Source organism: Rhinoraja longicauda, chromosome 15 (assembly GCF_053455715.1).
Source record: "Rhinoraja longicauda isolate Sanriku21f chromosome 15, sRhiLon1.1, whole genome shotgun sequence".
NCBI classification, from domain to species: Eukaryota; Metazoa; Chordata; class Chondrichthyes; order Rajiformes; family Arhynchobatidae; genus Rhinoraja; species Rhinoraja longicauda.
The window spans coordinates 22991193-23018307 of record NC_135967.1 but is presented as its reverse complement, the minus strand read 5'-3'; the positions used below and the strand labels follow the sequence as shown (position 1 = coordinate 23018307).

The 27115-nt window shown below is 40.9% G+C and overlaps 1 protein-coding gene across 5 annotated transcripts in view; it reads left to right on the top strand.

Annotated features, from left to right (window-relative positions):
* Positions 1–26822, top strand: part of pcdh11 (protocadherin 11) — a 679207-nt gene extending 652385 nt beyond the window's left edge. For 4 of the 5 annotated variants that reach the window (XM_078412294.1, XM_078412293.1, XM_078412295.1 and 1 more), the window contains one exon: positions 24161–26822. In XM_078412294.1, the coding sequence (XP_078268420.1) occupies positions 24161–24552 (392 nt within the window). In that variant the 3' untranslated portion in view covers positions 24553–26822. The remainder of the gene's footprint in view (positions 1–24160) is intronic. The other variant, XM_078412296.1, reaches the window with a different exon arrangement.
* Positions 26823–27115: the final 293 nt, after the last annotated feature.

The following is a 27115-nucleotide window of genomic DNA, read 5'->3' as shown; positions in this document are numbered from 1 at the left end:
CAATGTAATTGTTCCTCAGAATAATTATAGAGGGGGCAGAAGAAAGCTGAAAAAGGGGAGAGACAGAACAGGGTGTACAGTCAATCACACCTTTGCCTTGCTTTGAAGCAGCTTAAATAGTTGTTTTTTAACTGATATAAATTGTGAAGTAAAAATGCAAAGATTAATTCAATCTTCCGTTTAAACAAAACAGTGATGTTATCATCAAGATGAAAGCATCAAATGTGATATATGTAATGCAAAATGAAGCTACTAAAATAAATAATGCAAGGATCCTTCCTGGTTTGAATGTAATTTGGCAGAACAGATTACCTAGCCATTCTCAGCATGCCTTTATTGCCCGGATGATCTGTTGTCATATTAAACCTAACTAAATGGCATTTTTACCAATGTACCTGATATTTTTGCTGAGACCAGAATCCCATTGAAAAGAATGACAGGAGACAGCCCTGAAAAATTGATTCATTTACAATTCGAGAATAAAACCAAATATATAAATTATAATCAATATATGTAGAAACAGCAGCAAGGTAAGAGGTCAATAATAACATTTAAAAATAATGAGAATTCCTGTTTTCTGTCAAACTAAGACCATTTCTTTCCATCTATTTTACCATTTCTAATTTACTCCCCCCATCTTCCTCCTGAAGGCTTTGGAACTGTGGTTTGGGATAATGGCCTGGGGGGGCAGTTAGTTACTGGTACATCTTCACATGGCTTTTACTCATGCAAGTCTTGAGGGTGAATACAGCTCCAGAGGGCATCACCCCGAGACCAATACTGTGCACATCTGGACTCCATATATCCATGCATTTCCCATAGGGATTACTGCCTTCTGAGTGGGAACCCTGACCTAATTTATTTCTATGACCCAGGTGCGCTGTAACAGTTTTGATCTCTCCTGACACTTTGTCTTAATTAAACAGTAAAAACTAGAACTGAGGAAATAGAATAAGATGGAAAATGACATTTTGGTTGCTGCCACACTTTGTGTGAGAGAATCAGCCATTGTCTGAACTCACCTGCACACAATCAATTGTATTGTGTCTACAGACACAATTGAGTTAAGGCATTACCAAATGCTTATGTGCCCTTAGTGCGAGTAAATAAAGTTGATCCAAAGACATACAGGTTTGTAAGTTAATTGGCTTTGGTAAAGTTATAAATTGTCCCTAATGTGTGTTGATTAGTGTAAGTGTACGCGGTGATTGCTGGTCAGCGAGCAGAAGGGCCTATTTAAGCACTGTATCTCTACACTAAACTAAATTAAACCAATATCTTCCACTTCACCTCTTAGCCCTTCTCGGATTGCTCCTTACCCATCTTTTGGTTATCTTCTTTTGTATATCCGTTGCAACAATTTCCCTCCTGGGATAAATAAAGTTATATCGTATCGTAATAAAGGGACAGGTGGCTATTACACAGATCAGTACCGAGCAGACATGGATGTTGTACAGGTTAAGTAGCAATATTAAAAACAAATTATATGGCATTTTTCAACTCTGATGTTGATTCAAAGCTCAAGTGCTCAATTTTCTTTTTTTTTACACTGAATGCTGTAAATACATAAAACAGAAAAGTGCAGCTCTGGAATAGGCCATTCAGCACACTATACCTGTGCCAAACATGAAGAAGGGTCTGAAGAAAGATCTTGACCCAAAACGTCATCCATTCCTTCTCTCCAGAGATGCTGCCTGACCCGCTGAGTTACTCCAGCATTTTGTGTCTACCTTCGATTTAAACCAGCATCTGCAGTTATTTTTCCTATTCATAAACTCATCTCATCTGCCTGCACATGATGCATATCCCTCCATTCCATACATATCCATGTGCTAGTCCAATAGCCTCTAAAACACCACTATTGCATCTGCCTCCACCACTACACCCAGCAGATTGTCCCAGGCACCCACCCGTGTAAAAAATCTTGCCCCTCACATCTACTTTAACTTTGCCCCTCTTATTTTAAAGCTATGCCCTCAAGCTACTCTCCACCCACGGTATTGAAATGGTCAAAATAATGTTGTTGTCATCAATAAAGTGTTAGGCCTGTTGTGAGGCAGGACAGCACGGTGGCTGGTTCTGGGAAACCAAACACCATTTATGGTGTTGTATTTAAGATAAATTGCTGAGGTAGTTTGTTGCAGTAAATCTATCCAATGTTTACTATACAGTTTTCACACAATCCTAGACTGCTCTATGTAACCCTAAATTCAATTTATTAATATAGGGTTTCAAGGTCAAGGTTTCAAGGTCAGTTTATTGTCACATGTACCAATTAAGGTACAGTGAAATTCGAATTACCATACAGCCATACAAAAAAAAAGCAACAAGACACACAACTACATAAAAGTTAACATGAACATCCACCACAGTGGATTCCCCAAGTTCCTCACTGTGATGGAAGGCAATAAAGTCCAATCTCCTTCCTCTTTATTCTCCAGCGGTCGGGGCAATTGAACCATTCGCAGTTGGGAGGATCGAAGCTCCCACAGCCGGCAGTTCAAGCTCCCGCGTCGGGGCGATCAAAACACATGTGTCGGGGTGGTCAAAACTCCTGTGGCTTGGAGTCCCCGATGTCGGTCTCTAACCAGAGACCGCGGGCTCTGTGATGTTAAAGTCTGCCGACGTTTGGAGCCCCAAAGACGATCCCGACAGGAATCACAAACTTCGTGATGTTAAAGTCTCGCAGTCGCCCGCGATGGAGCTCCCAGTCAATCTCCAGCAAAAGCCGCTGACTCCTTAATGTTAGGCCGCAGTGCGGACGGAGATACGATGCGGAAAAAAATGCATCTCCGTTGAGGTGAGATCAGAAAAAGTTTCCCCCAACACCCCCCCCCCCCCTCAACCCCACATAAAACAAGCTGAAGAACACTAAAAATCATACATTTAACACATGCAAAACAGACACAAAGAAGGAAAGGACAGGTGGCGAGGCAGCCATTGCTGGCGCCACCCGATGTATTGGTATATATATATATATATATATATATATATATCAAAGTAGCAGTGGTTCTGAGCTGAACTTTGGCAAATTCACTGTGCACCTCTCTCCAGTTTAAAAAGCGGCCATTTACAAACATCTCTATCTGTAAGTCAATTTGATGTCAGTGTTGCTTCTGCCATTTTGTACCATGGTCTTCAATTTTGCTAACAAGCATATTGTGTTGCATTTTATCTAAGTCTTTTTGAAACTCCTTAAACACAGTACCATAAAAATACATCAGTGCATTCTTTTTAAGTGAGCAAAGTTGAAGTGAAGTGGTGATTCTGAGTAAACTGAGGTTCATTGATAAGAATGCAATTCATCAATTTGCTTACCAAATGAGAAAATGCCTCACATAGACATTATCACACAATCAGAAAGTTGCTTTAACACTGATTGGTATGTGAATAACAGATTGATGTGACCAAATCCAATGATACCAAAATCTGTAGGAATGAACTGCAGATGCAATTTGAAGAAAGATCTCGACTTGAAATGTCACCCATTCCTTCTATCCAGAGATGCTGCCTGTCTCGTTGAGTTACTCCACATTTTGTGTCTATCCCTAAATCTGATCAGGTTGTGCAGAGATTTTGTGTTTTTTAACCATTTCTATTTTTTCTACATCAAAATTCCTTGCATTAATCAATTACTATTGAAAAAAAGAATTGAGTCATTTCCAAAGATTCTCCCTGGGATCAGCACAAATTTAACACTAGCCAGGAGCTGCTATAATCAGTACTAATGCAAGGCACGAATAAGTTAACTGGCTGTAATCATTCAATATGCATAGCATCAAACAACTCTTCCACTCCACACTCTCTGCGGAGCACTCACTCTGTGATGAGCATTTCCTTCCAGCTGACTCATTTCTCACTCTTTTTCTTTATCTTAGTATAAAATCTATTCTAGATTTCTCTCCTGATACTTCCAGTTATCTGTTGCCAGTCACAAATCTCAGGGTAGTATTTTTGCCTCCGCCGCTGGTGCACATACAAATAAAGCAGTGCTAGTGCATTGTATTCTGCCACCAGAAATTGGTTCTCTGCAAAAAATTTAGTATCAGGAATAAAGCCCAGCATGCAGTCAATTATTTATATGAGGATTTAAAATGTGAGTGAGTGGGCAAGTTGTCTTTTTTTCTCTCTCTCTTTCTCTCTCATTTTCTCTCCCCTCTCCCTCCCCCCTCTCTCCCCCCTCTCTCCCCTTCTCCGCCCCCTCTCTCCCCCTCTCTCTCCCCTCTCTCCCACACCCTCCCTCCCCCCTCTCTCCCCTTCTCCGCCCCCTCTCTCCCCCTCTCTCTCCCCTCTCTACCCCTCTCTCCCCCTCTCTCCCCCTCCCCCTCCCCCTCTGTCCCCCTCTCTGAAAATCCTCATTTCACCCATATTTTCAGACAGCAGTCTTTCACCAGCAAGTTGCATGACATTTTGTTTTATTTTAATGCATCTTCCAGCAAAAGCTTGACCATGTATATCAGAGAGGAGCGCCCAAGCAATCCTTACAGAGACAGCATCTGAGTATGGAAGAAGTCAAATTGGAAATAGATTGGCTCTAAAAGGTCCACTTTATGTTGGGACATACCGAAGTGCAGACAGCTGTTTATAGTTGTTATGTTCAACACGGCATAAAGATAAAGTACACTCACACATTAGTTGCCTGAATCACACCAGCCTTTATTTACCCAGCATTCCTAGCTCAAGGAACGCCCACTCATTAACATGGCACATGAATATGCATGAATACATTACACTGCTCTCCCTTTTTTTAAGTATTAAATCCAAGTACTCAGTTACAATTTTGGTATTGTGATACTTGATTTACATCAATACTTTTAACCATATTTACAAATTTAACCTAGTTACTGGTTTGCGGTTCCTGCCTGATCGTTTAACAGTAACAGGTGCAACAGGCATAACAGATGTACATGTAGACTCAACTGTTAGCTTGTTTGGCTCTATGTTAGTACGCTGACCTTGACTAGAGAAGTCTGTCTCTTTATCTGTACTCACTGAATTTTGTGTATCAACCACAATAGTCTTTTCTAACTCACTTTCAGATGAATACTCAGGGATTAGGAATTCATGCTCAGTTTTCGGTTCGTCTTTGGCTGGAATCATTTGATCCACGTGAACACTTTTGATCTTGTCTCCAACATCCACTAAGTATCTTTTTGTTCCACACACTTCCACTATTTTCCCAACATCCCATTTGTCTCGACTGGACTTGTTGGGAGGACTGAGCACACGAACTTGCTCATCTGGCTTGAAGTTCCTCTCCTTTTTGTGGAAGTCAAAGTGGTGTTTTTGACTTAACTGTTTTTGCTCAACTCTCGAGGCCAAATTGGGTTGAACTAAACTTAGGCGTATTCTTAGCCTTCTCTTCATCAACAGTTCTGCAGGTGAATAACCCGTAGTTGTGTGTGGTGAAGTTCTGTACTTCAGCAAGAAACTAGCCAAACGATGTTTCATGCTGAGCTTTGAACTACCCTGCAAAACCTGTTTCTTGAGAGCCTCTTTGACTACTCTAACAGACCTTTCCGCCGCCCCATTGGAGGCTGGATGGTATGGAGGAACAAGTGTGTGTTTTACCCCGTTACGCTGCATGAACTGTTTGAACTGTTCTGAACGAAACTGAGGTCCGTTATCAGAAACAAGTTCTTCTGGTAAACCATGACATGCAAAAATTGATCTCAACTCGTCTATGGTACGCTCAGCAGTAGTGCTTGACCCCATATGCTTAGCCTCAATCCATTTGGAATGACTATCTACTAGCACCAGAAAATTATCATTACCCTTTTCACAAAAGTCTACGTGAACTCTCTGAAACGGTCTACTTGGCCATGACCAGGGTTGCAGTGGTGTTTTTGGTGGTTTACTGCGGCAATCTTGACACACGCTACATTTGCTCACCAGGGACTCAATGTCACTGTCTATACCAGGCCAATACACAAAACTTCTAGCAATTGACTTCATGCTAACTATGCCAGGATGTTCGGCATGAAGTTCGTACATAATCTTGTTTCTTAAAGACTCTGGTACAACCACTCTATAACCCCACTTTATGCATCCCTGCTCGCATGATAATTCGTGTCGTCGATTATAGAAAGGCTTCAGTTCCGAGTTTGATCCACTCTCGACTTCAGTCCAACCATTCAATGTCTGTTCGTAAACACTCTTCAGCACAGTGTCCTTCACTGTTTCAGCTGCAATTTCTGTTGCAGTCACTGGAAAGTCTTCATCTACGACTTGCAGTGTGTAGATTGAGTTCTCGCTTCCCACATCAGAGTTCTCATGGGGCAATCGGGACAACGCATCTGCCACTGCGTTGCATTTGGAGCTTCTGTACTCCACCTTGTAGTCATACTGGGACAACAAAATTGCCCAGCGCTGCATCCTTGATGCCGCCATGGAAGGTATAGCTGACTTGGGACCCAGTATCGTGAGTAGTGGTTTGTGATCAGTCACAAGGGTGAATGGTCTGCCAAGAAGAAACTGGTGGAATTTCTTGATTCCGAACACAATGCTGAGTGCTTCCTTCTCTATCTGTGCATAGTTGCGCTCACTTGGTGATAGGGTGCGGGAGGCAAAAGCAATAGGCTTTTCCTGTCCGTCATCCATTACGTGGCAAATCACTGCACCTACACCATAACTTGAAGCATCACAAGCAAGTTTCATCTCGCGCGTCGTGTCGTAGTGAACAAGGAGTTTGTCACTTGTCAGGTTTTTCTTGCAGATGTCGTATGCATGTTGTTGTTCCTTTCCCCACATCCAATTCTCATCCTTTTGTAACAGATGATGTAGTGGCTTTAGCACGGTTGCTAAATCTGGAAGGAATCGTGCATAGAATTGCACCATCCCAAGGAATGATCGTAGCTCTGTCACATTGTTGGGCGTTGGAGCATTCACAATTGCTTCAATTTTCGCCTTCACTGGGCGCAGTCCGTTGGAATCTACTTTGAGTCCAAGGTAGACCACCTCTGATTGTGCAAATGCACATTTGCTCTTTCGTAGTTTGACGTTGTGGCAGTTCAATCGTGTGAGAACTTGCTCGAGTATCTCCAGATGTTCTTCCATGCCCACTGTGAATATCAGTAGATCATCCTGGTTGCACACACAGTGCGGAATGCCTTGCAACATTTTGTCCATGACTGACTGAAAGATTTTCGGGGAAGATTTCACACCATAGGGCAGCTTTGTGTATGAATACAAGCCCTTATGTGTGTTGATGGTCAAGCACTGCTGACTTTCTTTGTCAACATTGAGTTGGGCATAAGCATGAGACAAATCCAGCTTAGTGAAGACTCTTGCTCCGCTAAGTTCTGCATACAGATCCTGCGAGGTTGGCAAAGGATACTGTTCGTCATCAACAACTTGGTTGATTGTGACTTTGTAGTCACCGCATAGTCGAACAGTTTTGTCAGCCTTAAGCACAGCCACAACTGGCGTTGCCCAGTTGCTCTGGTCTGTCTTCACGAGTACTCCATTCCGCTCCATCCTGCTGAGTTCTTCCTCCACTTGTTGCTTTAGCGCATATGGTACTGGTCTTGGTCGATAATATACAGGTGTCGCATCTTGCTGCAGTCGAATGTGTGCAGAGTATCCTGTTATTCCCGTGTAACTGTCAGCAAATATTTCAGCGTGTTTGCTAACGACATTTTCAAGACGTGATTTGGACACATCAATGCTGAAAATGTTCTTCCAGTCTAATTTTATTTTACGCAGCCAATCCTTTCCAAGGAGGGTCGGTTTATTTCTGTAGCTGGCCACTATGATGGGCAGTGTTACTGACTGTCCATTACACTGAACTTTACAATTCATTTGTCCGCACGTCTCCAAGGCTTCCCCCGAGTAGGTTCTCAACTTGACCTTACTCTCGGACAATGGTGTCTGTGAGAACTTTGTTTCGTACAAGTCTTTGCTCATGACCGAACAGTCAGCTGCCGTGTCAATGCACATATCAATTAACTGTTCATTAACCAATAGTTTAATTCGAAAGTCCTTGTCTTGTCTGGTTGTAGGCTTATTGACATCAGCAGCATGAATGATGTACAACCCAAGTTCATTGTCATCCGGGTTCATCTCTAAGTTGTGAACTCCTTTCTGGTGTTGTCGTGTGTTTCCCACTGTAAGCTTGGCCCGACATGCTGAGGCGATGTGGCCTTTCTTCTGGCAGTTATAGCACTTAGCTGTTTTGAACTGACAGGATTGGGATGGGTGATTACCGTTGCAACGATAACAACTGGCTGCACTCGGCTCCCCGCCATATTTCGGTTTCAGTTTGGCCCTAGGCGCTGCTTTGTGAGTATACACGGTCACTGCAGTATGTGGTGAACGAAACTCGCGAGCATTCTTTGATGCCATCTCCATCGTAGTAGCAATCTTGCATGCTATCTCAAACGTAAGATCAGGAGTGCTCATGAGTCTGGACTGAATTCGTTCGTCCACTAGACCACAAACAAATCTGTCGCGTAGTGCGCGTTCAAGAAAGGCTCCAAAGTTACAGTGCAACGTTAAGTTTTTCAAGGCAACAATGTACTCACTGATTGTCTCGTTTTGCTTCTGGTTTCTCGTGCCGAATTTGTAGCTTTCTGCAATTTCCAGAGGCTTTGGGTTGAAGTGCTCCTCCAACTTCTTTATAATGTCACTGAAAGGCACATCTTTTGCCTTTATGGGCGCAAGGATATTCACGAGTGTGCCGTACACTTCAGGTCCGATCACCGTGAGCAGAATCGCTTTCATGCGTTCACGAACGGCCCTGTTTGTTTCAGCCACTACCTCTCCTTCACCACTGGTCTCTGTGATGTTGTTTGCCATGAAGAACATGTTTGCTCTCTCCATATAGGAGCTGAACGGCTCTCTACTTTTGTCAAAGATGCCCAGGCTTCCGATATAGCCCGTGGATGCCGCCATTTTGTCCCTCTCTTTTTTTTTTTAAACAAAGGAATGAGGAGAGGTTTTTTTTTTCTTTGCACAAGCTCAGATTTCCTGCCTGTTCTGGTGTAGCAAAGCACCTAAAACTTAGCAGTACAAAAGCTATGCAAAACAAACTCAGTCTCCTCCACAATCCCGTCCTCGTCGCCAATTTTGTTATGTTCAACACGGCATAAAGATAAAGTACACTCACACGTTAGTTGCCTGAATCACACCAGCCTTTATTTACCCAGCATTCCTAGCTCAAGGAACGCCCACTCATTAACATGGCACATGAATATGCATGAATACATTACAATAGTTTATATCTAGTAGTTGCGGAGGCCAAGATCATAAAGCAGTGAATTTTGGATGGTGGGTGGGTGGAGATTGGTGTGCGAGTAAATAACAGAAGACAATATCAATGAGGAATCAACGGGAAATAAAAAGTAGGTTAGTTGCTCCTGGAGAGAATCTGTGAATATATATATTTATATGAAGTGTATATATATATATATATATATATATATATATAGGTTAGGTACTGGCGATGAGGTTGCCAAGGATCGTAAATGGTCAGTGGAAAGGAGGAGAGAGGATTATCAGAAAGGATTTCGAGTTAGGGGTGAATCATCATATGCCGGGGTACTGTCCAATTCATCACTACCTCATTGTGGACATTGGACTGTGCAACTGATGGGCCACAATGCTGAGAACTATATTCTGAATTCTGTATCTTCTCCTTTGCTCCATCTTTTGTACGAGTTTGACTTGATTATATTTATGCAAAGTGTATCTGATTTGTCTGGATAGCATGCAAAATAAATCTTTTCACTGTACCTCAGTACACATGACAATTATAAAGCTAAGCCTAAGCATTAACCAACACGAGGGAAAGTCTGGAGCGGAGGGGTTCATTGATTTGGTAGCATGAGCAAATTAGAAATTCAGGTGAGTTAGAATGGTTTACGGAGGCAATGTATGTCTCATTGGGATTCAAAGAATCAGGACATTGCAGAAATTTTGAAGTATCATGTGATCAGGGAGGCTTGAGCATTTGTGAGTTAGTTGACAGGCGGGTGACCAGTGGCATTTACTTGTTGGGGTGGGGGGGGGGGGGGGACAGCTTGTATGAAGAGTCATGTGAGTATGAGACAAGCTTTAGGTGGGCTGAAACCAGTGGAGCAATGATAAAACCTGGTTGTCCCTGAAACAACCAACAAAGGCCATCCCAGGACAACATATTCCAGCTTGTTTCATAATGCTTCTAAAGATGAGTTGCATGCAAACGATGACATCCTGTGTGTGAATGATGTGGAAATCATGCCAATTATGTAAGGGTGGCTAATGCCTGGTGAGTGCATCACTGAGCCTCCAGAATGATACACAACAACCTGGAAATGGTGATATTCTGGGTCATCAATTTTCAACTATGTCATGCTGGAAAAAAATATGAATGTTATAAACTTGAATTACTAATCCATTGATTTTACCAGGAACAGGCAGTATGTCTAACTTTTCAAAAAATAAATAAAAATTTGAGCATTAAAACTCTGATCAAAATGATGTTTATATTTCACAAACCTGAAGCAGTTCCAGGAAATAATCTCAATTGGAAAATATAACATAACCTTTAATGTTTAAACAGCACAGCACAACACGTACGTATTATTTTCAAATGAAAATCCCATTTTTATTTCAATGCCAGGCCCAGCGTGTTGCTGACTCCTTCTGCCTTACAGCAAGATCAAGTCCCTATCGGTCGGTGTTGGCCGACCTATTTGTCTGACTCTCTTATCTGAATATTTGCCAAACTGTTCCAATTTACTGTCTCTGCTCTCGGAATTAATAACTTGCCTGGGAGCATTTGCTTCCTGAGAATAGCTAGCTTTTATTAGCACTGAAAATTGTTGCTGTGGTCTCAAGCACTGCAATCAGTGCTTAAATACACAAACTATATGAATACCCTCCTCTTATAGTTCATTTAAAATTCAGCTGCAACTTTAGAAGTAACACGTTTTGATAACGCTGGACATTGTGGTTGAAAATATCTATGTATTTGAATCTAACTACTAATTTCTGATAATTTGGTGTTTTACGACTCCATGTGTCAAATCTAAAGCAAAAAATCAGTTTCTGTACCATGGCCGAGGTGCAATTCAGTTCCAGAATCTGAATGATTCAGTCTGATGCTACATTAGCCTTGCAGAAGAAATAGTGTCACAGAAGGGAGAATGTGTAGGAAAGAACTGCAAATTACTGATTTAAACTGATGATAGACACAGAAAGCTGGAGTAACTCAGCGAGTCATGTAGCATTTCTGGAGAGAAGGAATAGGTGACGTTTCGGGTTGAGACGTCTGAAGAAGGGTCTCGACCTGAAAGTTCACCTATTCCTTTTCTTCAGAGATGCTGCCTGACCCACTGAGTTACTCCAGCTTTTTGTGTCTACAATAGGGAGGATGTCAGCACAGCAACAGCTATTGATCACCTGATAACTACAGTGTTGGCAGATCCGGATGTCAGTTGCGGGTTAATACTGACTTTTCATCACTCATTCTTTAGGGAACTCATGGGGGTTCTCCTCTCACATCATAGATGAGGCCCTCACTCGTGCCATTTTGAGATCTATTAACCTGATGCAGCAGCACAACAGCTCAGCATGAAGAGTCCTCCAACCAAGGCATTTCAATACAATCGTCAACTACCTTCCTGTTAGTTGCTGATTGAGTTTATTGCTGTTTAGGTAGTGTGCTTAATATTTTTGAATTGTGGTGAAGAGTTTTATGAATGTGACATATCCCTTCTCACTATCAAGGTCTCGATATCAAGGTCTCCATTGAAGTTTTGGAAATTTTTCTCCAAATTATGCTATCATAATTTTCTCCAAGTTTTGCTATAATTTTACAACTTTCGCCAACTCCCTCTGAGGGGTAGGCTACTATTCATGTGCGCTGGCTTGGGGGGTCGGCTCATTGTGATATTGAGCAGGCAGCAGCATGTGGCTTTGCCATCAGATTTGAAGATGTGTCAGAGATCAACCAAGAAATATAATCGCCTCACTCATGCAATGCCCTTCTCTGGGAGCAGGAATACTTTGTCTCTCTTACTGATGCTGCAAGCCTCATTAATATATATATTGCAGATTTGTGACACAAAACCATCTTTCCATCTTTAAGTTAATTCTTTCCTCTAATCTATCTAAATGCCATTGCCATTTTGAATTTCCCAAAGCAAACATTGATAGTAAATGGATAAAATGATGAAGTTTGAATATAAAATAATAATTCTTGTTCTGCGTGCGTTAATTTTCCAAAGAATTGCAGATAGAATCCATTCTGAATCCAAGGTAATGAATGCTGTGTTGATAAAAAACTTTGATATCATAGTGTCAAGCTCTAGACAGTATACAGCTTAGAGCTCTCTGCTGACATCAGTGCTATCAACCCATTTCTTCATTAGACAGGGGAGTAGAAATTCATGCTTGGTTGCTTGCACTAAATGTGCAATAAAGCAGTGATTGTGTTTTATTCACCACATCAGTGATACTGAATTTTGGAAGCAGAGTACAACATACACTATTACTATATTGAGAGCTTTAGTACAAGTGTTCTTGGTTGACATTCTTTGAATATGAACAGGATTTGAATGGAGTAATGTGTAAGAAGGAATTGCAGTTGCTAGTTTAAACCGAAGATAGACACAAAAAGCTGGAGTAATCTGCGTCCAAGATGAGGTGTTCCATCTGCATCTGCGCCCAAGATGAGGTGTTCCATACTAGAACATCCGATATGTCCTCATTCTTTAGGGAACAGCGGTTCCCCTCTCCCATTAAAGATGAGGTCCTCACTCGTGTCTCCTCAGTACCCCGCAGCTTTGCCCTTGCTCCCCCTTCCCCCTAGTCGCAACAGAGACAGAGTCCCCTTAGTCCTTCCCTTCCACCTTATCAGCTATTGTATACAATACATAATCCTCCAAAATTTCTGCCACCTCCAACGGGATCCCACCACTAGCCACATTTTCCCATCTCCACTCCTTTCCGCATTCCGCAGAGACCGTTCCCTCCGCAACTCCCTGGTTAACTCATCCCTTCCCACTCAAACCACCCCCTCCCCAGGTACCATCCCCTGCAACCGCAGAAGCAACACTAGTTGCTATACCTCCTCCCTCGACCCTGTTTAGGGACCCCGGCAGTCCTTTCAGTTTAGGCAGAGGTTCGCTTGTACCTCCTCCAATCTCATCTACTGTATCTGGTGTTCAAGACCAAATGCAGACTGGGCGATCGTTTTGCAGAACACCTTCGCTCAGCCCACGTGAATCAACCTGATCTCCCGGTTGCTGGACACTTTAATTCTCCTTCCCATTCCTACACAGACCTTTCTGTCCTCGGTCTTCACCATTGTCAGAGTGAGGCTAAACGTAAATTGGAGGAACTAAATCTCATATTTTGCTTGGGCAGCTTGTGAAAATTGTGATGTGAAAATTGATTTCTCTCACTTCAGGTAGCCCGGCATTTCCTCTCTCTCTCTATCCCTCCCCCACCCAAGTTGTACTAGCTTCTCATTTTCACACTACAAACAGCTTACAATGGCCTGTTTTCTTTATCATCAATACATTTTTGCGTATCTATCATTCATTGTTCTTTATCTCTCCACATCACCGTCCATATCTCTCATTTCCCTTATCCCTAACCAGCCTGAAGTAGGGTCTCGACCCAAAACGTCACCCATTCCTTCTCTCCAGAGATTCTGCCTGTCCCGCCCACTGAGTTACTCCAGCTTATTGTGTCTATCAATGATTTGAATGGAGATAGTCTATCCCTTCTGTTGACAGACATATTGATCAAACCTGCTATATATTTATGATGCTTGATATTTTGTATTTCACCGCATCCATGTAATCTCCTGGGAAAATCAAAAAGAAAAAGACTACAGAAAATATAACCAGGGGTAAAATAACTGGAACATTCATCTCTGATTGTCTCAGCAATCAGAACCACCCCCTCCCCAGGTACCATCCCCTGCAACCGCAGAAGCAACACTAGTTGCTATACCTCCTCCCTCGACCCTGTCTAAGAAATCACGCAGAACATTGAGCCAATAGCTGTTAATTCACTTACCCTTGGTTTAATACTGTGTCAACTATCAGAACCTTTCTTGCTCCGATTTTAAGAGCTAGCATATTTCTGCACTTTGTGCACTGTCTGGTTTTCTTCAATCTATCAAACAGAAATAAGCTCTCATTAGTCATATAACTCAACCCTTTGATTATTTTGTATAAATCCATCATATTGTCTGCAATGCTCTAAAATATTTAGAGATTTTTGTATAAACCTCCGAGGTTAAGCAAGTTTCTGTGTGATGGGAATCATTCTTGTAGTTCTTTGAATTCTTTCCAAACCATTAAATAATTTGTCATATGCATGGACCAGAAGAGCAGCATGTCATCAAATTATAGGCAAATCCTTTTAGACACATGCATTAGTGACATTTCAGAATATACTCAGACAGCATAAATATTGGTACCTTTTAAATTACATGGATGCAAATGGCTGTTGAAGATGCCAAAGCATGTCCTTCTTAAAATGGTTTAAAAGTGCTTTTTCATGTTTTTCATGCTTTTTTTCCTGTCTAGGTGCACAATGTCATCGGTCACTGAAAGAGTGAAAGACACTCAAGGAGTAAATAAATGAGGTTTTATTAAAACCACCTTTAAGTGCAGGGAAAGGACACATGTAGCAAAAGATTTCACATTGACATGGAACATTTCAGCTGTGAAAAATTATTGAAACCTTATAAGAAACCTTTGTGATGGAACTCAATGATGTGCAAAGTGTGAAATAAAAATGTTGCCAGGTCGCTGTTAACGCAGTTAGAAATCTAATTTACAGCAATATTTTATTTCCTATTCTTCTGCGAACATTGTCCAGGAGTTTGCTTGATGGTATCCCTCACCCAGATTCAGATTCAGATCCTGTTTAGTTTATTGTGCGATGAAGCCAACAGAAACATGGAAACATAGAAAATAGGTGCAGGAGGTGGCCATTTGACCCTTCGAGCCAGCACCGCCATTCATTGTGATCATGGCTGAACATCCACAATCAGTAACACATGCCTGCCTTCTCCCCATATCCCTTGATTCCGCTAGCCCCTAGAGCTCTATGTAACTGTATTTTAAATTCATTCAGTGAATTGGCCTCTACTGCTTTCTGTGGCAGAGAATTCCACAATTCACAACTCTCTGGGTGAAAAAGTTTTTTATCATCTCAGTTTTAAATGGTCTCCCCTATATTCTTAGACTGTGGCCCCTAGTTCTGGATTCCCCCAACATTGGGAACATTTTTCCTGCATCCAGCTTGTCCAGTCCTTTTATAATTTTATACATTTCAAAAAGATTCCCTCTCATCCTTCTAAATTCAAGTGAATACAAGCCCAGTCTGTCCAATCTTTCCTCATATGACAGTCCCGCCATCCCGTGGATTAACCTCGTGAACCTACGCTGCACTGCCTCAATAGCAAGGATGTCCTTCCTCAAATTAGGAGACCAAAACTGCACAAAATACTCCAGATATCACCAGGACCCTGTGCAACTGCAGAAGGACATTTTTACTCCTATACTGAAATCCTCTCATTGTGAAGCCCAACATGCCATTAGCTTTCTTCACTGCCTGTTGTACCTGCATGTTTACTTTCAGAGACTGGTGTACAAGGACACCCAGGTCTCGTTGCACTTCCATTTTTCCTAATCAGACACCATTGGGATAATAATCTGCCTCCTTGTTCTTGCCGCCAAAGTGGATAACCTCACATATACCAACATTATACTGCATCTGCCATGCATCTGCCCACTCACTCGACGTGTCCAAGTCACCCTGCAACCTCATAGCAGCATCTTCGCAGTTCACACTGCCACCCAGCTTTGTGTCATCTGCATCTAATAGTGCATACAATTTATTGTGCAATGAAGCTAATAGAGCAAACAGTATACATGGGGATAAAACTTCAACACTAAATACAATGATGAACACAAAACAGCAGAATGGTGCAAAGATTGTAGTGCAAAATGAAGAAGTGCAAAAAAACCCTGCAAAAAGTGCAAAAATATAGTACTGAATGAGGTACAGTAAGAGTAGATGGCTGCATCTCTGGAAACAATATGCAAGAGAGGTGCTTTAAGAGTGTGAATCACTTGTCAGAAATAGGTGGCAGAAACAATGTTTTCTCAAGTTCTTCCACATTCCCATTAGGCATAAGTTCATATGTTATAGCAGAATTGGGCCATTCGGCCCAACAAGTCTACTCCGCCATTCAATTATGGCTGATCTGTCTTTCCCTCTTAATGTCATTCTCCTGCCTTCTCCCCATAACCCTTGACATTCGTACTAATCAAGAATCTATCTATCTCTGCCTTAAAAAATTCCATTGACTTGGCCTCCACGGTCTTCTGTGGCAATGAATTTCATAAATTTACTACCCTCTGACTAATGAAATTCCTCCTCAACTCCTTCCTAAAGGAACATCCTTTTATTCTGAGGCTATGACCTCTGGTTCTAGACTCTCCCACTAGTGGAAATATCCTCTCCACATCCACTCTATCCAGGCCTTTCACTATTTTCAATCGGTCCCCCTTCATCCTTCTAAACCCATGGTTATGGTTATGTAAACAACTTCAGGAATGTCTAAGCACCTGATTCTTTCTTTTCACTTTATCATGTGTTAGATTCTTGTGTTGCATTTCTTCAATTAAGCCTGAACAGTGATAGTCAACAGGGTAACTGGCCAAGTGGTTGGGGGTGTGGGGTGGTGAGTGTATTGGATGCAGGAGTGGGTGTGTTGTCAGTAATTAAGGTGGTGGGTAACGAAGCAAAACTTAATTTATAACCTCCCTGACATCTGTGCAGGAGGTGTTGGGGCAAGAGCTCATTTTCAACCCATGCCCGAGGCCAGTTTCTGTGCCGTGTTGTTGAGATGACGACCATAAGCCAGTAATCAAACTTGGCGCGTTCATGATCTGTGTGACTCAGCTGCTGCTGAAATAAGCTTGGCAGCATATCAAAGAGCTCAGTGGGAAATGAGTGATTAAAAAATATATATATTAAATTAGCCTTTTGGTCCATTGTTTATCAGGGATTAAAAGGAAATTAGAAGATTTTATATGTTCTGAGAAATCTTAATAACATCATGGCTGGAAAGTAAATCACTTTCACTATTTAAAATCCAGTTTATTATAAAGAGATGGTAACATGGGACAAATATTGCATACAGAGATGGGAAATTAGTTTCTGCAGTAAAGATCGTCACCTGTCCTTCTTGACTATGATGGTTCAAGTGACAACGTGCAGTGTAGAGCTGACGAGGATTTCTAGCTTGCTTATGATATTCATGTAGGTTAAATATAATGAAGAGGATTACTGTGTATTTCATTCTCAATGTTCCCCAGTATCAAGAATCTTATGTTATAATTATCAAAAGCAGCACATTTCAGAGCAGTGGTCTTTGCGGGACTTGGCAGGATCCCTTTATTATTACGCTGATGTCATGTCACCTAAACTGCTAGCAATGTATTATTTTTGATGCCTAGAATTAATTTTGCCTTTCACTGTATTCCTAATTTCCTAAGGGTATCCAACCCCAGTTCTGCATTAGGTGAGGTTTAACTCATGAGGCACATCCACATTAAGCCTGAACAAATTCCTTTTGAATTGTTTAATATTGCCTTTGAAGTAGATGAATGAAATGTTATTCCCAGGGGAAGGCTATCAGCAGCAATATTACAGTCAGAGACTCGACAAAGACCAGCAAAGGGATGGGAGCAATCTCTCATTTCATTTTCACGGTGAAAAGCCTATTTCAACAACCAGATAGGTTCTTCTCTACTATTGCCTATCTTTTATGTGATTTTAAACATATTGGTCACATTTTCACCAAAGCAGCACTGTTGTCAACAATATTTATTTTACTGATTCAGATTATACATTGATATTTATTTATAAAACAAAGTTTTAACAGTGTGGCATTTGTTCTCATGTGAAGCTGATTTCAGATATGAAAGGGCAGTGGAGCTGGTATTTTTAGAGTGATTCCTGTTGTAATGGATATGTATATTGTATGGAATTCCCAACTATCATAACCCTTGAATGTGCACGATTCGCAATGATTTATTTTCAAATTTTCATCATATTTGCTGACTGAAAATGCTCTGTGTTCTGCATACACATATCGATACACAGCTGTTTTTCACCAAATATTAAGTAACTGATTTTCCTGTTTGCTTATTAATGATCTTTTACTCATTTTTATTGTTAACAGCAATGTAAAGATTTTAATGCAGAGTTTTAATAATATTGCAATAATACTTACCTTCGAGCAGACAACACATTGAGAGACTTATATTTATTCAAAAGCATTTTTCCCTTTTACTGCATCTCATTGGCTATTATCTTCAGCTTTTGCACATCGCTGTTTCGTGGGATGTCATTTGCTCGCACAGCCATTTATAACATTTTCTTTTGTCCCATTTCCATGATGAATAAAATCTCACAAAGACTCTGTAAAAATCTGCATGGCCCTCTTTCCATCCCATCTTTTCAATTCTGAGGAAAAAATAAGAACTCTGCAACACTCTTGACTCCTCTACCTTTTTAAAGCGAGTTGTCATTGAATTACTGCCAGTGTGCAAAGGTTTGATAGAGGGATTTGATAAATAACATGACTCTCATTCTATGGTGATTTGCCGTTACTTGAGATTGAGAGATTACAATAATCTTAATGCAACCAGTGTCACTATTGATGCCCTCTCTCTCTCTCTTTCGCTTTATCTACTTCATTCTACAAGATGAGCACAGCATACATGTTACTATTGCAGTAGTCCATTTCTTTGATAATTCAATGAGGTATGACCTCTTGTAACTTACCGGATCACCCCACCCTAATCACAAGCCCTGCCTCAGTGGTCCATCTCCTAATTTCTGCTGATGCAGACCAGTTCACCCCTTCACTACTGTAAAAACCTCATTGCTGAGAGTTCTTACCTTTTAGAGTGAAACCCTTCTCGTTATAAAAAAGGTGCAACGTTAAGTTTCACACTACCCGCTCCACTTATGCCTAGCAAACAGGATTTTAGATTACTGTAGCACTTTCCTTTCCTATCTGGTGTCTGAGTCAGCTGTTTGAAAAGTTGCACAGTAAAATTTTGAATTAAATTTGAGTCAGTCAAATATAAATTATTACAAGAAGTTGTATTTTAAGGAAAGACATTTTCAATGGAATTATGTTTTTACAATGGGTTACATTTGAGATGAGAAAATATAATCTTCCCTAGCACATGAGTTTGTTTGTTCAAATTATCTCACAATATTTTGTTATTATTTCCAACATATGATCAATTAATCCTTCAGAAATAGCAGGGGTTTAATTGTTGTATCCATTTATATAGCTGACATGCTCTCCCAATAGTCATTAGCTCAAGAACTTCTGATTATTAGCATTTGCAGTCTTTAGTTACAGAAGCCAGATATCCTGATCTTTGTTTATTACTATATTGTAACTAACGAAGATAAACATTAAAACGAACCATAGAGGTCAAAGAAAAAAAAATCTAACATATCAAATACAAGTTTCTTTCTGCCTCCTCTCAAAAGCTTGAATGCTGACTTGAACTCTTTATCTCCCAATGAAAGCTGGGATATTGTATGGACACTTGACCATGTTAATATGAGTACTCCCTCCACAAGTGTTGTCTGACCCACTGGATTCCTCCAGCACTTTGTGTTTTGCTTCAGATTCTAACATTTGTAGTTCCTTGTGTCTGTGTTAATAAGGGTATTGTTAGCCACTCTTTGTGACTTTGAACCATCCTCAAGTTTCAAGTTTCACCAGCAATTCAATTTAAACATTGTACAATCAAGTCCACTGCAATATTCTTCAAATTAGACATGATTCATATTCCTTTTTATCTTGTTTAAAGAGCTGTCTAAGTTTTTCTTTCTAAGATTTGTAAGTCACTATGTTCTTTCAGAAACTTTGTTTTTAGAAATAAGAGCAATTTGTTATCATGCTTTGAAAGTACATGTATTTGGAACAGAAAGATTGTTACTAATAACCCCTTCACAATAAATCCTAGACAAATTATGTACCCATTAATATAAATTCAATAGGAATGCCCTTGCAATCAATTTGTATCAATGAAATCTTCACAAAGCTTTAAATGGCCTTCATAAGGAGAGGAGTTGAGTACAGGGGCAAAGAGGTCCTTCTACAGTTGTACAGGGCCCTGGTGAGACCACACCTGGAGTATTGTCCTGCAGTTTTGGTCCCATAATTTGAGGAAGGACATTCTTTGAGGAAGAATAGAGCGACTGGGCTTGAATTCAGTGGAATTTAGAAGGCTGAGAGGGGCTCTTATAGAAACATATAAAATTATTAAGGGATTGGGCACGCTAGATGCAGGAAACATGTTCCGGATGTTGAGGTCCAGAACCAGGGGCTAAGAATAAGGGGTAGGTCATTTAGAACTGAGTTGAGGAAAAACATTTTTCACACAGAGAGTTGTGAATTTGTGGTATTCTCAGCCTCAGAAGACAGTGGAGGCCGATTCACTGGATGCATTCAAAAGAGAGTTAGATAGAGCTCTTAGGGCGAGCAGGATCAAGGGGTATGAGGAGAAGGCAGGAAAGGGGTACTGATTGTGGATGATCAGCCATGATCACATTGAATGGTGGTGCTGGCTTGAAGGGCCAGATGGCCTACTCCTGCACCTATTGCCTATGTATCTATGTATCTAATTCTGACACCTGTTTACAGCGTTCATTTTTATTTATGGCACTAACATCTGACCAGAGGTTCAAAGCTACTTAGGAGCCTTCTGTGGGATTTTGTGTTTCAAGTTAACTTCCAACCTTTAATAATTCCAGGTCTTTTTCACACAATATTGAGGGTTGCAATTTTATGCTTGCTTTACTTTTTACCTTAGATTCGATCTGACGATTTAAGTTAATGTTTTAAGTCAGTTCACCCCAGAGTATCCTTTATTTACTTTTAGTATCTCGTTGTGTTCTGGAAAAAAAGAGAGAGGTATAAAAAAAACAGATGAAGTGGGAATCAAATGGACAAAGAGAAACAAATAATTCAAAGTATGAAGCAAATAGGGAGACAATTCACCTAAAAATTGTCTGTGAAGGAAAAAAAACTGCAGATGCTGGTTTAAATCGAAGGTAGACACAAAATGCTGGAGTAACTCAGCGGGTCAAGCAGCATCTCGGGAGAGAAGGAATGGGTGATGTTTCGGGTCGATTAAGAGGGGTCTGAGTTACTCCACCATTTTGTGTCTACCTAAGAATTGTCTGAAACCATTTTGGCCGGATTACGTTGGTGGCTTTGAGAGTTACCAGCTAAATTCTTTGTGCAGATCAGCTTGTTTCTGACTGCCTGCAATGTGGTGGTCAGGAATGTGCTCAAGATCAGATGCTAAGCCTAACCTAATGCAGATCTAATGCATCTTAGCCATGCTAAAGTATCTGATCTCTTGCTGCGCACCTGCAATCACTACTGAATGCAAAGGACAGCTCTCCATTGTCCTGAGCTGCTTTAAGCCAGCCACTGCTGTCATATTGAGCACAGCCCAACCATTTGAAAGGGGTAGACATGCTGAGAGCACATGTTTTATTCCTTTCCAATCGTTCATATTTCTGATAATATTCATATATGCATTAATTGACATAATAAATAATTTAAATACACTTTTTATATTTTAATATTAAATATTTGAAAAAATAAAAACCCTTTCCAATTGTGTTTACAAGTCGCCAATCAGAGAAATCAGGAACAATAGAATAGCCTTTTGACAATATCTGTCAAAGTGTGATCAGGGCCATTAATTGCACCTTAGGTTTCACCAAATGAGGCCTAGTTGGCAATTGCAAAGCACTCACTTTGAAGGACAACAATGGCAATGTGGTCTGAAGATCATTGAGAGCTACGTAGCTGCATAGGTTAGTAAAGTTATGGCTGTCATATCAGATGGTGACGAGCGAGTGGGTCCAGGTCAAACACAATCCAGGTGGTAATTGACTTCTATTGTCAATAATGCTACATGCGATCAACCTGCCATGCAAGATTTTTTCTAAACCAGCTCTATTTGTATTAAACATGTGCAAGGAGCTCAGTATTCATCATATTGCACTGAAGGTCATGCAATATTAGAGAATGGAATGAACATTCCCCTCTCAAAGTGTGGGTTTCATATTAAGCGAATGCTGGCATTAGTGGCGTGCAAACAGCAGTTCATTCCATAGGTGATCCCATCACGTTGCTCAAATACCAATGTACTGCTGCCTGCCACTGCCTGGATTCATATATACTAGTTGTGCATTGCTGAAGGTTCGGCCATATAAAAGGGCATTGGTGTTTCATTTTGGGCAGAAGCATAAATGCAGTAGGAGATAAAACAATGTGGTCTTCATAGCAAGTATCAAATATATGTGGATATGATGATGATTTTGGCCCTTGAAATGGCATGGAAGGATATGTGCATGGTGAGTGAGATGGAATAAAATAAACTATTCTGTGAAGCATGAATGTCAGTGCAGGGCTGTGGGGAGACAATTCTTACTTATGTCCTGTAAAATGTATGTAATTTAGCATATTTCTGAAATTATTCACCATTGTTAGGAATATACTTGAAACAACAACCACAAATTTGATCAAACAATGCTTCCCCTGTTTAATAGCTACATTTATGAAAATCAATTCTCTGGATTTTGGATTCTGGGTCATTTCACAAGTTGATCGTAGATTAGTCCTTTCCTGCACCGGATGTAATGAAGTAATGTTGGTAATACATCAATCCTGCACTGGATGTAATGAAGTAATGTTGGTAATACATCAATCCTAATACAATACAACTAGATCATTCTGGTAGAGCATGTGTGTTTTAGGTGACTCAAATCAACCAGGTTTTCAGAGTACTTTTTGCTGCAAAATATAAAGCACAACATTTAGTGGAACAGGTCCCAGCCCAGTACTGGCTCATAAAGGTTTGCTTTGAGTTATTTATCAGATGTTTCTTCTTAAGTTGCCACACGCCAGGTTATTGTTTTACTGACCCCATTCCTAATCGAGCTTGTCTCTCTCTCTACCCACCCATCCAGTCTAATTCAATTACCTGACGAAGATCTATTGAATCCTTTCCCACTGAGTGGCTCCAATCTTCCCTGCTCACTAACTCCTCCTGTAGCTCACCCACCCAAATTCAGGACTGCCAATCCTCGGCTTTGACCTAACAACCCCCGCTGTGCAACATTTCCCTAACGTAGCAACTGCCAACATTGAACAGTACAGCACATGAACAGGCACTTCGGCCCACAATACCCATGCCCAACATGATGCCTAGAGCAAATCTTATCTGTCTGCAAATATTCCATATTCCTCCATTCCCCACATATCCATCTACTTATCCAAAAGTCTCTTAAACACACTATCATTTTTGCCTCAACCACCACTCCCAGCAGCATATTCCAGGCATTCACCAACCTCTATAAAAAAGGAAATGAGCCCTGCACATCTTTAAATTTCACCTCTCTCACCTTAAAGCTTTGACCACAACCCTTAGTTAATTCCCTCAATTCCCCCCCCCCCCCCCACTCCCTCTGCCCAGTCCCCCCCACCCACTCCCCCACTGCAACCAAGATCACCTCAACCCAGCCTTAGCCCCTACATCTGTGGTTTTATTCTGCACTTTCTGTACTGATGTTGCTTGGACACCTTGGCTTGGTTGAATATCTACACAGCAGAACATGACTGATAAGCACCAGCAGAGCCACCAGTAGGTTTCTTGCATTTCATCCAGTATTGCTGATGTTTAATTCATGTGATTGGAGTGGATGTACTGGGTTTTGCTAACTTGAATGACCTCAGCTGCAGAAACGAGCAAGCACAATGGTCCGTGGATATGTAAATAACAAATGCATGATTGATTAAACCTGACACCAAGCTAGGACAAATGCAAATGATAAGAGCTGCCAGTTAGTGTTAGTGGAAACCTGTAAATATAAACACACAACAGCCAAATGCCACCTTGACGTGAGAAAGGGTTCCTAGACGGATGAAGTGTTATTAAATTATAATTTATTTGTGCAATGTTCAACTGTAACAACAAGGCCATTCCCTTTCTCCTTTTGAACTAATGATTCTATTGATGCTTTTCTGCACAAATTAGCAAAAATTCCCATGGGTCTGCTTAGTTGATTCATTCTGTGTCTTTACGTCCCACAGGTGTCGAGGTGTCTCTTCAGAAAGTACTGGTTGAAGCCTCGGAGACCTGCACACAGGAGTGCCTCATCCTCGGTCACTCCGACAACTGTTGGATGCCCCCGTCGCTGACCCAGTACCAGCAGCCCAACCCTCCATTGCCATCCATCGGATTTCAGCAGGGCTGGGCTAGAGGCGGCAGGTCAGAAGGCCGGCACGCCCTGGGGAGGGCAGGCAGCAAGGACGACATTGACAAAAGCCAAGGCAATGGCAGGCAACAGCTGTACAACGGTTCAGAGAGACACTGTACCACTGAGGACCCTGTGAAGGTCATTCCTCTAGCGAACTTTACGCCAGGCCACCAGGGCTCAATGTCTAACGCCAACTCTCCCTTTGTTCATGAGCACCAGCTTTAGAAAACGCCTCAAGCAACCTTTGGCAAGTGATGAAGCCAGGATGTACATAATCACTGCTTTCAGTCCATGTGGAGTCCACACGCTAAAGTAGGAGAGCTGGCTTTGTGGTACAGAACATTTACAAACATGTGTGTGCTTTTAGTAAGGCAGGCCTTCAGCGCAAATAGTGTACAAAGCTGCGGACCAGCAGCTTTTCTGTGCCATTTCATTATGAACACAGTGAAAAATGTTGAAAATATTTTTGGAGTGCATCTTCATGGGTGGTTGTATTGCACCAAAGTCATGGCAAGCCAGAATGAACTGTCTCTCTGGAGCTCATGATGTCTGGCACTACCTGGAAATCCCAGCGAGTAAACAATACTGAAAACAATTTTTTACTTTCATCGATCTTCTCAAAACAGTTTTACCTGCAAAATTCTACCATTACAATTCCTTGATGTTTTGTAATTTAAGGATCCCACGCCCTTGTGCAGCGATGATTTGCATGAATCATCTTTTCTTCAGGAAAAAAAATCATAATGAAGTACACCTGTCCTCTACTGTGGAATTCTACAAGCTCTGTCAGTATCACTCTGGTCAAGAAAGAAAGAGTACACCCTCAGTGAAAGCTCTGATGGTATCAAGGTTTTCTTTCCCATCCAAATGAAGTCAGTGTTCAAAAGCAGAGCGCGACTTTGCATTAAGGAGGCACTCCATTCAGGAACTCCTCTTAGCAAGAATGTCCAGCAGGTTTGAGGAACAATCTGCCCTGGCCGTTAGATATCTGGTGTTCGACCCTCGAACAATCAAGTCACCTGGAACTGTAAAAATTCTTTACAAATTAGGTCATTTTAAAAGGATCGAATATTTACGTAAAGGATTGAAAAGGATCGAATGCCATTATGTGTGCAGCTCACATAGAAAATAAGTAGAATAGTTTGAAGTTAATGTATCAGAAATATAACATACATTTTATACTTAAAGCTTATATACTTATAGGTAAATTAGAAGTGATCTGTTATTTCTATATTGTATATTTGATTTCTGAACTAGCTTGGAGTACAGATTGCTCATGTAAAACGTCTTGTGGGATATTCTGCTTATAATCCTAAAGGAGTTCAAATCTTACCAACTCCTACAAGATAAATTGTTCAATTCTCTCGAGCATTACTGTGTCTTATAACTGAATCTTCCAGGACAGTTGCAGCTGTTCTGCAACATGTAACTGATGAGATAGGTAGGGAAAGTTTGACACTGACCTTCAGGTAGTACCTGCAGGTTACACTGAAGATTTGAAGCACTAAGCTCTCTCCTCAAAATTTCACGTTTTAATACCAAATGGCTTGCTACTATCTTGTGAGGTGAAAGGAGGAGCCTCATGTTTGTTAATATGTCAAATCAGGTAACATGCACAATTTCCAGATTCTCTGGATATATGACAATCGAAGAAAGCATTCTGCAAGGGAAAGGGGAAGAAGATAAAGACTTTGTGGAGTTTTATTTGGGATTACTGTATGTAGATTTTATCTAACTAGTCATGCAAAGCTGTAAAAAAAAAACTACATTAAATCTGCTGTATGATGACTGCTTGTAATAGAATGGAAGTTGCTATGTATATTAGATGTGGGGGGGGTTTTGCACCATAAAATGGCGATTATGCAGAAAGCTTTTTGTGCTGTTTACGTGCCCAACAGGTATAAGTAGCATTGTAATTTGTCAAATGTTGTCTCACGGTAATCTGTTCAAATCACAGGCAGTTACAGTGTGCAAAAGAGTGCCACCTAATTAAAGTTAGTTTAATCGCTGAATGATGGAAAAGCATTAAAAAAAAGTCTTGTCTAATAATTTTAACTATTTCTTGGTAGTGCTGGTAGATTTTAGGATATGAGAATATTTGTTATTATTTGTGCAAAGCATTGCAGTTAAATTGCATGTTATCAATGAACAATGTTAACCCTTCCAGAACTGACTTTGCCAATGAATTACCTGTAGGTTGATGAATTGCTCGAAAAAAAAATATTTAGGAAGGGGGGAAAAATCAATAGGAATTGATGTTGTTCACTGTGGTTTGTGTTGATCAATGGATTTTTTACAGAATCCCACATCTGGATTGGAAAATGTTGGTATTATATAGCACCTGGTTAGATGGTGAACTCTAGCCACAACAGAGAATTTGTTGGCTTGAAGTAATTGTTATTGTTTTAATACATCCCTTTTTTATGCCGTGCTATATTTTAGTTTAATCCATCTCCCCATGACAGTAAGATTGTATGATTTTGCACGTGCTCTCTGCAGAAGTGAGGAGTGGGGATTGGTGGGGAGGGAATGGGGGTGGGGGGGGGGGGCGAGAGACAGGAAATGGATAAAGTGCAAACACTGGCTAAAGCCATGCACCAAAATCATTGTAGTTCATCTCTGTACTGTAGTTTTTAACGCTGTAAGTGGGTCTCACTCCAGGACAATGGAAATGTCTCAGAGGCCCAATCCACACAGAGTGAAAGGGCCAGTTGCACAGTAACTGGTCGTGCAGATTCAGGGAGAGTTTGATTAATGTACAGGGAAGGAACAAAGGAACAGGAGGAGG